Genomic DNA, 16,518 nt, shown 5'->3' on the forward strand with positions numbered 1-16,518 from the left:
CACTTTCAAAGACTGAGTTAGTTCATATTAGGAAATCAGTCAATTGAATAACTGAATTAGTCCCTATTCTATGGATTTCAGCATGACAATTGCACGATCCCTCAAAACTTAATACCACAGATGTGTCATGTGACAAAATTACACATTTGAGTGGCCTTTTGTCCCCAGCACAAGGTGCACCTGCGTAATGATCATGCCATTAAATAAGCCTCTTGATATGCCACACCGGTCAGGTGGATTAATTATTTTGGCAAAGGAGAAATGCTCACTAACAGGGATGTGAACTCATTTGTGCTCAAAAATAAGCTTTTTGTGCACATGGAAAATATCTGGGATCTTATTTCAGCTCATGAAACCAACACTTTAGTGTTTATTTTTGGTTCAGCGTAATATGCAAAGGCTCAGACAGAGCTCTGTTTAAATCATGTGAACTTGTTCCGTAGTTAAGAGCTGTTGTGCGGCTGCAGAAACATGTGCCCTCGTGTTCAGGGCATAGAACATTGTGTTCTGCTGTTTTCAGAGCTGGCCTCAGACATGTGGCTTTGCAATTAAGGATCCCCTTCTAAACCGGAGATTAAACAGTAAATCCAAGAAGTCTTTCATTTAATTTGCTCACTCAAATATCCTTCTTGTTGGCATTTAAAGAGAAACTGAAAATCACCAATTGAAACTGGCACTCATGAGGACAACACATCTCAATTGGTTGTAGAACGATGAAACAGAACAATTGTGGATATGCCATTTAGAATGTATGTTCACTATAAAATGCTTGGGATTTAAGTCTGCTAAACCCTTGGCACCAGAACATGCCCAAGAGGAATCAAACATGGATGGGATTATCATGCTTTAATAGTAAATTAGGACATTTGATGTTAAGAGTATTACACACAGTAGCTCAGGCACAAACAAGTCTGAGTTGTTTTGAAGCATTGGTCTCAAACACCAATCAACAATTTGTTACACATGTACACTCTACTCCCAGGTAGAAAAATAAAGAGTGAACGTTCATTAATAAAACTTTGGCTGCAGGTTTAAGATTATTTTGGAACATAAACCACTACAAACACTCATTCACTTTCATCCCCACCCTCAGAAATCCTAATACTTTCAGAAAAAAAACATGGTTGCTTTAAGTAGGGGTAACTAGTGCCAGCCCAGGACATCAATGATGCATAACCACCTACTCAGATTATACACGAGAACAGAGGGAAAATAAATACAATTAACAAAATCCCTTCACCATAAACAATGACTTAACTCACCGCAACAACTGTACACAGTGCAAAGTAACCGCGTGGGAACCTAAAGTAATAACTGTAGCGTTAATATTCACAAGTGTAGAAAAACAAAATATTCAAATACTCTTTGATTAACGGATGTTGAAGTGCTTTAAGTTGAAGGGTCGGGCTGTGCACGCAGGGGTCGTAGACCGTTACACATCTGCCCCATGAGTGACGTGACGGAGAGAGTGCAATCCCATGATGCAACAGCCGCGGATCAATGCTGCGATGTTGTAGACTGGCGCCGCCCCATCCACGCCATGCCGGGAATACAGCCAGGCCACTGTGGGCAACACTGGTACGGCCACAGCAACAAGATCAACAAGGAAGCTGCTGCTCCAATAGCTTTTGTTGACCACAGCCATCCCGAGGGCCTTGCAGGGCTCCTCACTGCTCACCTCAAAATCCAGCTCCTCCATGAAGCGCATGGAGACCACCTCAGGGTCTGAGCAACACAGCCCTGACTTACTTAACATATAAGGGCTCACTGGCAGAACTGGAATGGGCTGGCAGGAGCTAGGCAGGCTTAAGGTGGACGGGATAGGGGCCAAGTCTGGGCCCTGCTGTGCTGGGATCTCTAGGAGGCTGGTAGAAGCTGGAAGGAGAGCATCTCCAACTGCACCACCATGGAACTTCAGCAGCTGCAGCAGGAGGGCGTGCAGGTCAGGAGGGAAGGACACCATCTCGGTCTGAACGGCCTTCTCCTCTGGAGCAGGGAAGGGGAGTGTGCTGCAGCAGATCGTGTTGGAGGGTGGTGGAGGCAGTGGTGCGATCTTCTCCTCCTCCAGACTGTGGAGTAGAGTGGACACCCCAGGACCAGCCTCTGGGTGGCAGCGTAGCTTACCGCTAGAGTCCACTTCTGTGGACATGAGCATGTGTGCCAGATTGTCGTTGACCAGCAGCCCACAGTCTGCCATCTCCACCTCCTGGTCACCCACCTCCCCCTGCTTATCATTGACAGGGGAGTCACCACAGATGAAGTCCATGGTTGGCTCGTCTTGCAGCGTGGAACCGCTCTGGGCCATCTCCATGCTGTGCAGCAGGCACTCCAGCTTGCGGTTCTGGATGTTGATGTCGACAAAGTACTTCTGGATGCCCTTGTCCTTCTCCATCAGACTGCTCTTCATGGTCTCCACAACCTGCCGGAGCTGCTTGATCTCCTTGCGTGCGTCCTTTAGGGCCAGCTGCGCCTCTACACGGTGGCACTCCTCCTCGATCCAGTCCTCGCTCATCCTGCCCAGCTGGGACTTGAGCTCCTCGATCTCAGACTCCCTGAGGGAGAAAATAGTGTTAAGATAGTAGTTACAGCTGTACAGGATTGCAATGTACTCTATGGGGTGCATTTAGGAAACAAGCTAAACATGAGCTGTTCACTGAGAAGGTAACCTGTCATGGACGGTGTTCTCCGCTTCCCTCAGCTTGCTTCTCAGGTGGCGAATGGCCACCTCCTTCTGCTGCAGGGGGGTGAGATACTGCTCTGGATTGGGGGATTTGAGCCCATGGTTGTCCCCACAGGAGTGGTAACGTCCGGGGGGCATCCTTATGGAGACAGGAGGAGGAGACAGGAAATGACACGTTTCCCTGAATCACATACTGTATGTTCTGCTGGTGAGACACCATCTTTTTCTCAACATGGATACTGAGGACACCCCATGTATTGTACACACCATCCTGTACGGTGTTCAGTACAACAAGCAGTGCTGAGCCCCATCTACAGGAGGCTCCATCAGTGATTTGGGGAAGGAACTAGGCCATGGAAAAAAATTAAGGGATTGGTGCACCGTGCATGATGCAAAACAGCTCGTTTTAGGGAGAAAAAAAGCTGCTGGGCAATGTTAGTACTTAGTCAATTGTGTCTGACTGGGGATAGCACTGTCAGGACATAAGCTACTTCATGCTGCAAAAAGCTAAAATGGCAGGTTGGTCAAAAGCAGTCAGGAATGGATAGGGAAGCAATGAGGGAAAGCCCAATTTACAGTTGCTTGGCTGTCTACAAGTTAACCATGTTTTCGCTTGAGAATTCCCTGAAATACCTAAAACTGTTTAAATTGACTACATGTACATTAAACTACAATTATACATGAGCAGTTCTGAAATATCCTTGTGATCAGGCCTAAAGGAGGAATGATGAAACATGTGTCAGAGGATGGATTTGGCTAATATGCAGAGCAGCACCTCTTACAAACAGGCTTAAAAGCTAGCACTATATCCTAGCAACAACCTGGGACTTGTGCTTTGATGAGAGTTTCTGCATCCCTGACAGAAATAGAACAGGCTAGCAGAAAGTAGCAAAAGAACAAGCACATCACACAAAACCGAGCCAGGCAGAAGAGAGCTGAGGGGAACAAGGGAGGGAGGGAGGGAGGGGGGGGGGGGGGGGGGGGGGGGGGAGAACTACCCGTATCAACAGAAATGCAGACATGGACGTTCTCACGTCCGCATAAGATACATAAGTAGGGATTGTGTTGCATAGGGAATGACTCACATTAAGCCTGTGGGCTCTGGTTAGTTATTTTACAGTCCGAGCAGAAAGGCAAGGTTGAGCTTGTACGTGCAGTGCTGCAGTCATGGCAGCACAGGAACCCGCGAGTGAATATTCTGCCACATAGCAACACGAGATCCCAGAAGCACTACCACCAAATGTGAGACTGTTAGTGGGGGAAAAAAAGGCAGGAATGCAGCCAGGCAAGCCAGTCTGGCTATTGACTGAGTAATGAAATATTCATGACCTCTTCCTCTCCTATAAACCCAAGGTTGACACCCGTGCACACAGACACAATAACAAAATCCAGACTGTTTATAAAATTATATAATCTTGGCATGCCCAATCCTGACCGATATAATCCCTGTCTCAGAAAAGGTGATGACAGTCCCAGCATAGAGCCTAATCTATCCACCATTTCCCCACCTAGTGAACACCCACCCCTCCCAGAGCAACAGATGCACCATTACAAAATGGACCCCTAGCCCCTTCTTCCTAGGGCATTTCATGTTGAAATGATAGGAACATGGTAGTTGCTCTTGTACTTTGATAGGCTAGGCGGAATTATTGCCATACTGCTTTGAGCTATCCAATCATTTCAGATCTAGGCCCTGTCCACATAAGCAATATGGCAACAACAAAAATACCAGAAGGGGTAACACTGGAGGTTGTTTCTGGAACTGGCCAGTGTATGGGTGTGACATGGCTGTTTACCTGGAGGGGATTTTGGGGCTGGAGTTGCTGCTGCTGTTGGTGGATGAGGGGACTGTCCTGTATGGGGCATAGAGCTCTGCATCATGGGATGCGGAGGGGCTCCCTGCCAGCTTGAACATCGGGAGGCTCCTGATGTGGGTACCACGACTGTGGGAAAATACATGCAGTAGTTAGGCAAAGCTAAGGAGATTACATTTTCCACAACAGTCTTCTAATGTTGTCCATTTATCATTGGGGAATGATTTATTATTTTTCATAAATAAAACATACACGCAGGAAAAGATACAGCAATAAAGAAATAGCAGAGCTATACGTTTTGAAACAGTTTGTTGAAAGTGCATTTTAGTTTAGGATAAGGCCGAATATGGGTCTGGGAAACTGGCCCTTTAAATTTAAACACCCACTGGTGGGGTAAGATATTGGTAATGGAGCGTCTGCTTTTAGAATGGAGGCTGTAGAGAAACAGAGCCACCCCATATATCACCTGCGTGAGGAGATCTTCTTCCCTGTGGAGTTGTGGGCCAGGCTCTCACCTCTCTTTAGGCTGCCCGTGCTGCTGGAGGAGCTGAAGTCTGCTTCGCTACCTGCAGTCAGACACACTGAATTGCACCTCTTTCCATTCGATAAAACCATAGTAAAGTGCTCACTGTGAATTTGTGATGAACTAACAACAAAACGGAACCTTCAACGCTGAGTGAGTCAATTGCAGGTGCAATGTGCTGCCAACCAATACGTGAAGTCTGACTGTTAACGACTACTAATCAGCCAAATTGAAAAACCTCAGGTCCAACATTATTTATCCAATCAGCAGCCTTTCTGGATTGGAACCTTGCTCAAGCGGTTGGGCGGATTCAATTATGCTGAACCTCGGGGCACCAGTACATGGCCCGTGACCTGCACGGGCAAAAGGAGGGAGGGAGGAGTGCCCTTCTTAAATCAAACAGTAATCTGCGCTGCTCGGTCATATCGTCACCAAGGCAGCATGGCGCATTGTCCAGAAACAATCTCCTTTCGATATAGTAATGTTTTAATTTTCAAACTATTTTTAATTTGGAAGGCAGATAAAGTATTTCTATCAAAAGCAATAACTTTTGCACGTGAAAACACAGAATCCTACTCAATACTCCACGTGCTTATTTACATCACTTTTGTTTTGAGCCAACATCAATGTGGGTTTCAAACGGGGTGCCCGGGCCAGATTAATCGAATCCCCTCAATGTTGGCGTTCCTCTGCACAGACGTTGCTGACGCATGCCAGATTTTTACAAGGCCTGGATAACTATTTTACATATCAGCTAACCACATCATATGACATATGTTATAGCAATCTGGTGCCCACCTATGACAACATCCTAAATATCTCTCACAGTGTACACTTGTTCACTTCCCTTCATGGATTTGAAAGGAACTGACTGGTATAAGAAATATGGTAGAAACTTCCTCTAGCCCGTGCCTACACCAATCCAATGCTTTTACATTTCTGGGGAATACTGAACGAGTGCAGGAAGAAGGAGATATTATTGGGACGCATTCAATGGTTGTGTTCCCCTGATATGTAAAATAGTCCTGCCACTCTGACTGTCTCCTCCAATCGGTGTTGTGCAATTGAGATTCTCTCATTCTCTCACCAAGCAAATCATTGTTGCTTACCTTCTACTGCTCAAATGACATGAAAACAATACTTTGCAGATTGTGTAGACACACAAAGCATGTAGAAATCAGGGTTGGGCTCAATTTGAATTAAAGGCAGTCAATCAATAAATTATTTTAATTTAAAATGCAGACATTTAAAAACTTTTGAAATAAATAGCTTCTACTTTTGAGTTTATTGAGAAGTAATTGAAAATAAATGCCTTTTTTTCTATTATTGGATTGTGATTTTAGTTTACTTCCTGAATTGACTGCCTTCAATTTGAATTGAGCCCAACCCTGGTCTACAAGAAACCATTTCACATGGTTATTTCATATATATTTGAATCTGACGTAGATCTATTTTCTAGATCTATTTCAATTGATAGTTAGACAAGTACTTCAATCAAACAAATAGTAATAAACATAATCAGAATTGAGAGGAAAGCCTAAGATCTACTAGGACAACATATGTGTCACGCCCTGATCTGTTTCACCTGTCTTTGTGATGGTCTCCATCCACCTCCAGGTGTCACTCGTTTCCCCATTAGTCCCTGGGTATTTATTCTGGTGTTCCCTGTTTGTCTTGTCAAGTCAACCAGTGTGGTTTTCCATGTGCCTGCTTTTTCTTATCTCGCTTTTGCTAGTCCCCTGCATGCCTTAACGCTGAACTCACCTGTCTGACCATACTGCCTGCCTGCTCTGACCTTGAGCCTGCCTGCCACATCTTTTACCTGTCCACAACCATTCTTGGGTTATAGTAAATATTAGAGACTCTAACCATTTGCCTCCCGTGTCTCCCCCCCACCATCACCACCCACCTTTTTACTATTAGTCGTGGGTTTGTACAGCCTACCCCGGCTCCCAGAGAACCTCGCTTACAACCTCCGGGGCGATATTCTGGGGATTGTGGAACCTGCCAGGGTTTTCTTTCTCAGTGCTCCCTCATTTTTGAGTTGCAGCCATGTTTGCCTCTGTCGACAATAGCGTATATTATTACGCTAATGTCGGGAAGGGTGCTCTCCTGGGCTACGGCAGTTTGGGAGCAACAATCCGTTATTTGTCATGATCTGGAAGACTTCGTGGCAGAGGTTGTTATGGGTAATCTCGTCATTTAACATTCAAACAGAGGTGAGGAGGGTTTTTTGATTCTCCGGTATCGGGGAGAGAGGTGGCCCAAAAACATCTTGAATATTTTTTTAAAATGTAACCTTTATTTAACTAGGCAAGTCAGTTAAGAACAAATTCTTATTTTCAATGACGGCCTAGGGTTAACTGCCTGTTCAGGGATAGAACGACAGATTTGTACCTTGTCAGCTCGGGGATTTGAACTTGCAACCTTCCGGTTACTAGTCCAACGCTCTAACCACTAGGCTACCCTGCCGACTCCCGTAGTGTGGCAGGCTACACTGTTGACTTTCATAAATTGGCCGCCGAGAGTGCCTGGAATCCGGAGTCCCTATTCGATACCCACCTTCACGGATTATCAGAGGTGCTAAAAGATTAACTAGCTGCTTGGGTGTTACCAGTGGATCTCGATTCCCTCATCGCCCTCACCATTAGGATTGATGGACATCTACACGAATGCAGGTGTGAGAGGTCTGACCTATGTCACACTCGTCCAGCCGCTGCGGCTCGTTCACTTCCGAAGGAATCCGGAAGTCCCAGAAGGCTGATTTTCCGAGATGTTTTGAGGCCACCTGAGCTCCCTCGCGAATCATCGACGACGGGTGAGTTGGATACACCGGAACCTATGCAACTGGGAATAGCTAGATTATCGCCTAGGGAACGTTCACGCAGTCTAAGCTCTAATAGTTGTCTGTATTGTGCTGCTGTAGGACATTACATAGCCACCTGCCCAGTGAAGAGACCTGAATCCTTTGTAGGTACAAGTACTTTGGTGAGCCTGACTGGGAACCCTCTAATTCCCATTACCCAAACTTTTTTATGTGATCTTGCTGTGGGGAGGCCAGTCTAAGTCTCTCCGGGTGCTCATTGACTCTGGGGCAGATGAGTTTCATGGTTGCTACCCTGGTATCGGAACTAAGTATCCCTACTCAAATCTTCTCCATTCACATGGATGCCAGGGCACTGAACGGCCGCTACATTGGAAGCGTCACGCACAATTCCCAATAATATGCAGGTATCTGTAAACTGCAGTGAGTCAATACAGCTTCTCTTCATTGAGTCTCCCCACATCCGTATTGTTTTGGTATTTTCTTGGCTCCAGAAGCACAACCCTGACATTGACTGGACCACGGTTTCAGTCCTGGGTTGGGGCATGTTCTGCCATTCACATTGCCTGAAGGCGGCACAGCCTTCCCCGGAATGTCTGCCTCCAAGGTTGAGTACAGCCTTGGATCTCTCTGCCATTCCCGCAGAGTACCATGACCTCCTGGAGGTTTTCAGCAAGGCTCGTGCCTACCTCTCGATACATGGCCTCAAGTCCTGGAATGGGCTCACTCCTCCGGGCTTACCTGTCATCCAGGGGCTCGTCGTACCCTGGCTTTCTTCTGACAACCGTTCTGGTGGCCCACCATGGCTCCTGATGTCTCAGCCTTCATTGTCGCATGCATGGTGTGCGCTCACAGCAAGACTCCGCGACAAGCGCCGTCTGGCCTCCTTCAGCCACACCCTGTCCCTCATTGCTCCTGGTCCCATTATTTCCCTGGATTTTGTCACTGGGCTCCCCCCCCCATCAGATGGTAACCCCACCATTCTGACGGTGGTGGATAGGTTTTCCAAAGCCGCCCATTTCATCCCTCTTCACAAGTTACCTTCATTCAAGGAGATGTGCTGCACCATGAGCTGGGCCGTCTTTCGAATCCATGGACTCCCAGTCGACATGATCTCGGATCGGGGTCCTCAGTTCTCATCCCGATTCTTGAAGGTGCTTTGCATCCTTATCAGGTCATCGGCCAGTCTGTCCTCTGGGTTTCATCCCCAATCCAATGGCTAATCGCCGCAAGCCAATCAAGACATGGAGACAACACTTTGGCGTCTCGCTGCTAGTAACCCCACCCGCTGGAGCCAGTAACTGGTCTGGGTGGAACATGCTAGGAACACTGTTCCCTGCTCGACAACTGGACTTACCCCATGGAGCATTCGAAGGGTGAATCAGCCCCCGCTCTACCCAGAGCAAGAAGGTCAACACCCTCAACCCAGATGTTCGTTCGCTGCTGTTGGCGTACCTGGAGAAGAGCCGCCCAAGCTCCTTTTCAAGACCACCTCCAGGTATCGTCGACAAGCGGACCTGTTTCACCTTTCTTTGTGATTGTCTCTATCACATGTCTTCCCCATTTAGTGCCTGGGTATTTATTCTGGTGTTCCCTGTTTGTCTGTTGCTAGTTCATCTTGTCAAGTCAACCAGCGTGGTTTTCCGTGCTCCTGCTTTTCTAGTCCTCCCGATTTTGACCCTTGCCTGCCTTGACTCTGAACCTGCCTGCCTGACCATGCTGCCTGCCCTGACCTCGAGCCTGCCTGCCACTTTGTACCTCCTGAACTCTGATCTGGTTTTGACTTTGTTGCCTGTCCACGACAATTATCTTGCCTACCCCTTGGATTATAATAAATATCAGAGACTCAAACCATCTGCCTCCCCTGTCTACATATGGGTCTCGCCCTGTGCCCTTATAGTATGTACGTGCCTCCTAACCCCACCTACACAAAAAACCTGAAGCCATTCCCTGCAGTGGCCTACCTCTGGGCAATGTGGACGATTGCTGCTCCCTCTTGTGCCTCGGCGGTGGTGCGTGCCACTCTGCCATCACCCTCACCCTCTTCACCTTGGTCTTGCACTCGGCAGTGGGCATGGGGGAGCCATGTGGACTGTTGTCTGACCCTGACAGGGTTTTGGAGGGGGACAGAGACTGACTACTGGGGCAGCCAGTGTCATCTATGTAGACCGGTATAGCCAAGAATATGCATGGAACACACAGCAGTCAATCATTAAGAGGGACTGAACCTTGGAATCAGAAATCGTCCTGGGCATTTCTAGCACACTGGCGGCCATTAATTCTGCACACACAAATTAGATTTAGGAAGGCCCACTGGGCTAAAGCGAGACCAGCCCATCTGCCATTGCCAGTACTGGCCTGGCTGCTAGTGACAATACTGACAAGTGAAAGCAAATTCCTATTCATTTTATGTTTTCAGATCAATTTAGTGAGATTAAAATAACTATTTTTAGATTTTTATGATGCACCCTAACCTAGATCTGAAACATGGGAACAACATACCTGAGCAAAAGCTGATGGTCCGTTTGGAGTTGTCCGAGCTGATGTCACAGTCCTTACCCTCCTCCTCTGAAATGGGTGATTCGGACAAGGGTGACCCTTTCTCATTAGGGTAGAAAGGATGAAGGATCAAGCGTGGGATGCGGCTGCGGGGGCTTTCCTTCCTTGCTGACTTCTTTTCCTGAGAACCATACAGGTATCACAACTATCACAACTCACCACTTGAATTTTTGCCACAAGAACAAATCCAATTCATACGAGATTCGGTGTGCGTAAATACAACTTTGCGCATTTTGTTTTTGTCTTGCTACATTAGCTCTGTCACAGCAGCACAATCATTAAATAATTATGATCTACTTATGTGACAGTCTAGATTAGATTATCATTCTATCACTATCATTCTCATGAAATTTGAACAAAAATATTAGTGGAATTGTTAAGATTAAAAACGATCAACTTTCAAAGTGTTGCAATGACACCCACCTCATATTCCTGGAATGGTCCCATTGTGCTTAACGCTGCGTTTTCCCCTTTGGATCTGTGAGAAAAGTAACGGTGAGGTGTATTTCTGTCCAAGGCATCCTGATGTGGCACACTGGCACTGAACCATTTACGAACAAGGCCGACTCTCCGAAATTGGTTATGTAAATAATGTCTCCTCCGCCTACGTCCACCCCTGCCTGGCACAGACACTGACCGGACCTTGGTCATTAAACCAGTGAGCCCCAAATCAAATATAGGCTACCAGATTGAAAACATTTTTGTTTTACTTGAAAATATTTAGCATGTATTTCCTCAAACATGGAACAAAGGCATGAGACCGTTTCTTAAATCCAATAAAACCCAGGTTTACAGTCCTTCACATGCATGTGCCAGAGAAAATACAACCTAAAATCTATTATCTAGTCGTGAATGATGCTGCAGAGAGGATCTGGGTGTGTTTCTAACTCTTCATTTAGAAATGAATGAATAAATGATGTCCCACTAGGTGGAAAGCACACCGCAGTATATTCAAACATCTCAAATCAAATTGGATTTGTCACATGTGCCGAATACAACCGGTTTAGACATGTACAGTGAAATGCTTACTTGCAAGCCCTTAACCAACAATGGAGTTTTAAGAAAAATAAGTGTTAAGTAAAAAAAAAAAATGCGAGGCTATGTACAGGTAGAGTCAAAGTGCAGGGGCACATCTATTAGAGAGGGGCTGACTAAGGTTTTCCTCAGCACCATGATTCATTCTGCCAAAAAACATAATAGAATTATGACATTTCTTCCATTTGGGATCCTGTGCCAAATAGCCTTTTTGCTGTCAACAAGATGACACCAGAGAGTAGCACCGGCAAACCGCTCACTGAATATTGAGATAAGAATGACAGAATAATAGTGTATGGTGTTTTGAGTTTATATTGATTTTCACAGACCCTATACACGTAGTTGAATTCACCCTCTCCATTTTGACGTAGACATACAAAGACATCCAGGCTCCAGTACATGCACAAAATTGTATGTTTTATTAATGTTTGATGGCTGAATAAATCATGGTTCACATAATGCCTGACTGCACATTATGACATCACTCAATTCCTTATCCATTCCCCATCTCCTGTTGAATGTTGTGCCTCTCTTAGCATCATCGCTTTAAGGAGTTGGTTATGTAAGTGTGAACGTGTTTGATCTTCTCTTTTTTTTTTTATATAAAAAATGACGGAATTGACCCCTAAGCTCTGATTCATTCTCTCTTTACTGAATCTGAACTTTTTCCCCCTTAGCATCTGGACTGTGTCTCTTTATTTTGACTGCATGGCACCCAGGATGTTGGTAAATGTAGCTCAGGACATCTGCTGTCCCTGTCCCCAAGCAAACACCCATCTTGAAAAACACTGTGTACCCTGTACTATCATGTCTTACACTCCAGGTATGTTTTCAGCACGTAAGAGTGAAGAAATAAGTTCAACAGCTAAACCACAAAGAGATTATACTTGAAGGCAGGTTTTTATATCAGATTGTATGCACTTTTAGTCTTCTAGGTCCTACAGCCCTGATATGAGAACACCCCAAAAGTTCACCTGAAATGAGCTAAACTTTTTGTACCTCTTAAGGCAACTGAGAAGTGTGTCATGAGCATCACAATAAAACAGCAGTATGCCAGAATTTTATGCCTCGATATGTTTTCCTTTTGTTTCTACCCGCCTTTGGATAGCTGGCACACAGCTTCAAAGTGGAATCAGATTAGGCAGCAGGCACAGTCTCAGAGCTACCAACCAAACCATGCCCTAGCAACATACTTAGCAACAGAGGAAAATTACTGCAAGGAAGACAGGCTAAATGGGGCCAATGAAATTTGCAGACAGTTCTGCATCGAACAAGCGTGCAATAGGAGGGTTTTCCTCCTGCAACATAACAAAGGTCAATGTGGTTAACTTCGGGTGTGGCCTAGGGCAGTGTGGGGGGAGTGTTACAAGGTCAGGTGTGCTCCCATATGAGCAAGCGCACGTGAGTCATTGCCTCTGTGCACATCAACAGCAATCAATGTCAGGAAAATGCAATCAAGTTTGTGCATTACTATACTCAATAGTTGTTATCATATAATGTCCATACAGTGTCTCAATGCTGATTGAATCTCAGCAGGGCTTGTAAATATCCTTCCCCTGGGTCATGAGGAGTGACCCAGGTAGAAGAAAATATCAAAGAAAACGGCCTGAAACGGTGAGAGACTACCTGGACTTGTCAAATAAAAAGCGCATATTTTCACTCCGTTTTAAAACATTTCATTTACTTTGCAGGTAAAGGTGGTCCCTTAGCAGATAGAATCCTGGGTGGAAGTTTGACAGCCTCAGATTCACAGAGATGTTTTCATCTAAGCCTACCCATGCATGCTCTCAGTAGATAAGATGCAAAACAACGTGACCATCTGCAACAAGCTCTCACAGTCTCGCGTCAGAATTCGTCCATGTTTCCCAAGCGTTGAAGGTTAGGATTATTTTTTTATTTTTTATGGTTAAGGTAAGGGAAACAAATCTCAAACTACTTTCTATAGCTGGATTGAACATGCAACCTTTGGGACTAACAGCTCTCACTGTTGCCCCTTGTGGCTGGTTTCCACATCATCTCCTGACGTCCTAAGACATGGATGAACGTCTAATACTGACTTGTATCACGGGTGACCTGGCTGTGTTGTTCACAATGTTCCTGGCATTGGTCCTACGGCTGGAACTTAAGCAATCAACTGGGTATCAAATCCGGGTGTTCTGCATAACTCAAGACTGTGTTAGCCCACCAGGCCAAAGTCTTTGGGAGTTAACATAATGTTCTGTTCTGCAGGCAAGGTTACTCATCCCTTCTAGTGGTTTGCAGTCGTTTATCGCAATATCAAATAATTTCTGGGTAACAATTTTATTTACCTTGCTGTGATTGTTTTAAAATGAAAATGGTCCAAAAAATTGCTTCTTAGCAAAGAGCAATTTCTCAAACAAAAATGTAGCTAGGACTGTCTGGTAGTGATCTGAGTGGGGAGTGGAAAACTGAAATTAGCTGTCATTGGCAGAGAGGTTTGGAACGCTCTTTGTACTTGGTCTATTCACAAATTTAACACCTGGTGGTGTCACCAAAGTGCCATCCCAGCAAAACAGGCTGACATTTCAGGTGGTCTTTTCAAACAGCTCTTACACTAAAAGTGTTTTATTATAATTTTCACAATTTCACAGTATTTTTCCAACACAGTGTGGAAATATATAAGACCTCTGGGCCTTTAAATAGCTGCACAGATCTACAGGGTATGGCAAGCTCATATTTTAACAAGATAAATAATTTAGTTATGAAAGCCCATTTAGTGGGTATAATGGTTTCATTTAATTCAAGTAGTTGTTTTTTTTTGCGTTGTACTTAGACGTAAAGGTTATTTCTGAGCTGGGAATTATCTCACGATACTGCGTCCTTAATCTGTTCAATCTGTATTTAGTCTGCCTGCTTGGTTTGAGTGTGCACTTTCGGGCAGTCAACTGTATGAAGCATGATATAATCCAATATTTTCCTCTGAGAGGGTTTACATATGGTATGGCACATAATCATATATTTAAAACCATATAAAAACAGAACATAAGTTTATTGGACAGGACATATTGTGTATGTATGTGTGTGTGTGTGTGTGTGTGTGTGTGTGTACATGCAAACATGTGTGAGCATTCAGGATGATGATAGAAGCTGTGTTTCAAGGTGTCTAATTTTCTGTCTTTTGATAATGTTCACAAAGGAATACATTACAGTTTCTCCAATAAAACCACATCTGAAAATGTCCAGTTCTATTATAGTGTTTTGATAGATTTTCCCCAAATCCAACATAGATGATCCTTATCAACCTGAATGGTGTGTGTAAATACCCATAACAATGGCAAGGTGTAAAAGCTTTCACTTGCTATTGGTGGTCAATAACATCCAATTCAGTGCGTTCTAAATACACTCTAAATACTGTAAATACACATTATTTACAGAGAGAATACAGACAGCTCACATCGGCCAATTTATGATGGCAAAACGTTCCTTAATATCCTTATAATATCTGTTTCTGCAAATGCTGACCATGTTTGTCAATGTATTAATTACAGTATGTGATGTGCTTCATGGTGACTTGAATGAAGGTTATTGTAGTTTTTTTGTCTTTTTCTTACCTGCTCTGCCCAAGTTGAATATCAAAGGCAGGCCTAAAATCAAAAGTTTCCCGCCACATGTATGAATTCTTAATGTTGTCAATGATTTTAGACCATTCTCACAAAATCCAGCAACGAATGCAAAACATATAGTCTAGCCCATAAACTTACTGAAATATAGCTACCAAAATATGTTTTGTCGCTCTTGTAATCCCAGAAGAAAGATATCAAGGGGGTGGTCGCCCTATTAGCATAAGGGGTGGTCGCCCATAGGATTAATTTAACACGCAGTTGAAATCTTTGGCGCTGTCCACGGTCTCGTGGTGCTGAATATGATCAAGCGATGTATGAGTTCAAACTTAACCTGACCATTTTTTCAACCAGCCCCACCTTTTAACATTTGGTTAGTGCGCAATAGCTTAACTAAATTACATGTATTTTACAATCATAATTTCGAATTTAACTAAATACGACAATATGCCAATGGATAGCAAATTGTGATAAGAAATGGGAAAGTAAACAACATCAAAGGCTAGTTTGAAATCAGAATTACATGCGTATCGTCTTTTCCTTTATTATTTTTTCCTAAATGTTTTCATCAAGCTATTTACATAAACATATAATTGTACTAGCCTGGATGTTTGGTGATGATTCCCCCAGTCGCAAAGGATGCGGGTGTAGCCTAAATCACGGACAACACAACGAGTCCCTCGTTACTCCAGTGTTCATCACGAGTCTGACTGTCGAGCCCATCCCACTCTGTGTTTTGATATGTGGAAATTACACTGTGCACACAGGATTGGACGAGGATGAAGCTGCTAAACACGCACCAACAGTGACAGCGCGCTCTCGAAGTCAAATATGACCAATGTTCGAACAGGGTTGGGTTACATAACGCATGCATGATTGTTCCGTCCTGGAATCGTCTAATAGCCTATGTAGAATGACACAGACAATAATATTAGGGTGTGTGACAACAACAAATGCATGAAATAACAACAACATATCTACATTTTGAAACGATATAGTTGCATCTCATGCAATGTCAGTATGATTGGGGCGCGGCTTAGAGTTTCCTGTCCATGGTGCTGAAGTCACTGGGCGAGTCCAGGAATTGAGCAGTGGCATCATTAGGCCTTTTTTTTTGCTCCAGCCGTCAACCTTCTTACATTTCAGTCTGATATGAGTTTACATAACCACACATCACTTGCACTATGCAGAATTTTTCTAAGAAAACGTTTTACTGACTTATTTTTGTGATATAAATAAACAATACAATATAATGCGCTAGGCAGAAGGCACTGAAAGAAGTCCCTAGAATGACACAGTGCCTGCTGTGATTGATCGAGATTTCACATCGCAGGGGACCACTCACGTCCCTTGACCCCTCGCCCACCCTTGCAGCACCGGTTAGATGTCAACGTCATCACTCAGCAAAATGCCTGTCACTCAGAGTCTGGATATTCAGAAACTTCTTCCCGAAAGAGTGCAAGCAGGTTGGACAGGTTGAGGCAGCAGTGAATGAGGTGTAG

The 16,518-nt window shown here is 44.5% G+C and overlaps 1 protein-coding gene across 2 annotated transcripts; it reads right to left on the reverse strand.

Moving 5' to 3' along the window:
* Positions 1–580: 580 nt before the first annotated feature.
* On the reverse strand, positions 581–15,723 carry LOC109902205 (syntabulin). 2 transcript variants are annotated; one of them, XM_031786534.1, is made up of 8 exons: positions 15,620–15,723; positions 10,824–10,878; positions 10,344–10,521; positions 9,806–10,000; positions 4,961–5,060; positions 4,477–4,623; positions 2,667–2,819; positions 581–2,552 (listed from the first exon to the last, which is right to left on the reverse strand). In XM_031786534.1, the coding sequence occupies exons 2-8, from the start codon at positions 10,845–10,847 to the stop codon at positions 1,433–1,435; spliced, it is 1,917 nt and encodes a 638-aa protein (XP_031642394.1). In that variant the 5' UTR covers positions 10,848–10,878; positions 15,620–15,723; the 3' UTR covers positions 581–1,432. The 2 variants fall into 2 exon arrangements, with proteins under 2 accessions (XP_031642394.1, XP_020353959.2); XM_020498370.2 differs by lacking the exon at positions 15,620–15,723 and having other exon boundaries at positions 10,824–15,013.
* Between the last annotated feature and the right edge of the window lie 795 nt (positions 15,724–16,518).

This window comes from Oncorhynchus kisutch, linkage group LG13, assembly GCF_002021735.2.
Source record: "Oncorhynchus kisutch isolate 150728-3 linkage group LG13, Okis_V2, whole genome shotgun sequence".
Taxonomy (NCBI): domain Eukaryota; kingdom Metazoa; phylum Chordata; class Actinopteri; order Salmoniformes; family Salmonidae; genus Oncorhynchus; species Oncorhynchus kisutch.

Bases quoted from the DNA above. Each gene is read 5' to 3' on its own strand.
- LOC109902205 (XM_020498370.2), bottom strand. From the start codon at position 11,051: ATGACCAAGGTCCGGTCAGTGTCTGTGCCAGGCAGGGGTGGACGTAGG. The intron at 5,061-9,805 runs GTAGGCCACTGC...GTCTGACTGCAG, and splicing joins ATCGTCCACATTGCCCAGAG to GTAGCGAAGCAGACTTCAGC. The intron at 2,553-2,666 runs GTTACCTTCTCA...TTTCTCCCTCAG, and splicing joins GAGAACACCGTCCATGACAG to GGAGTCTGAGATCGAGGAGC.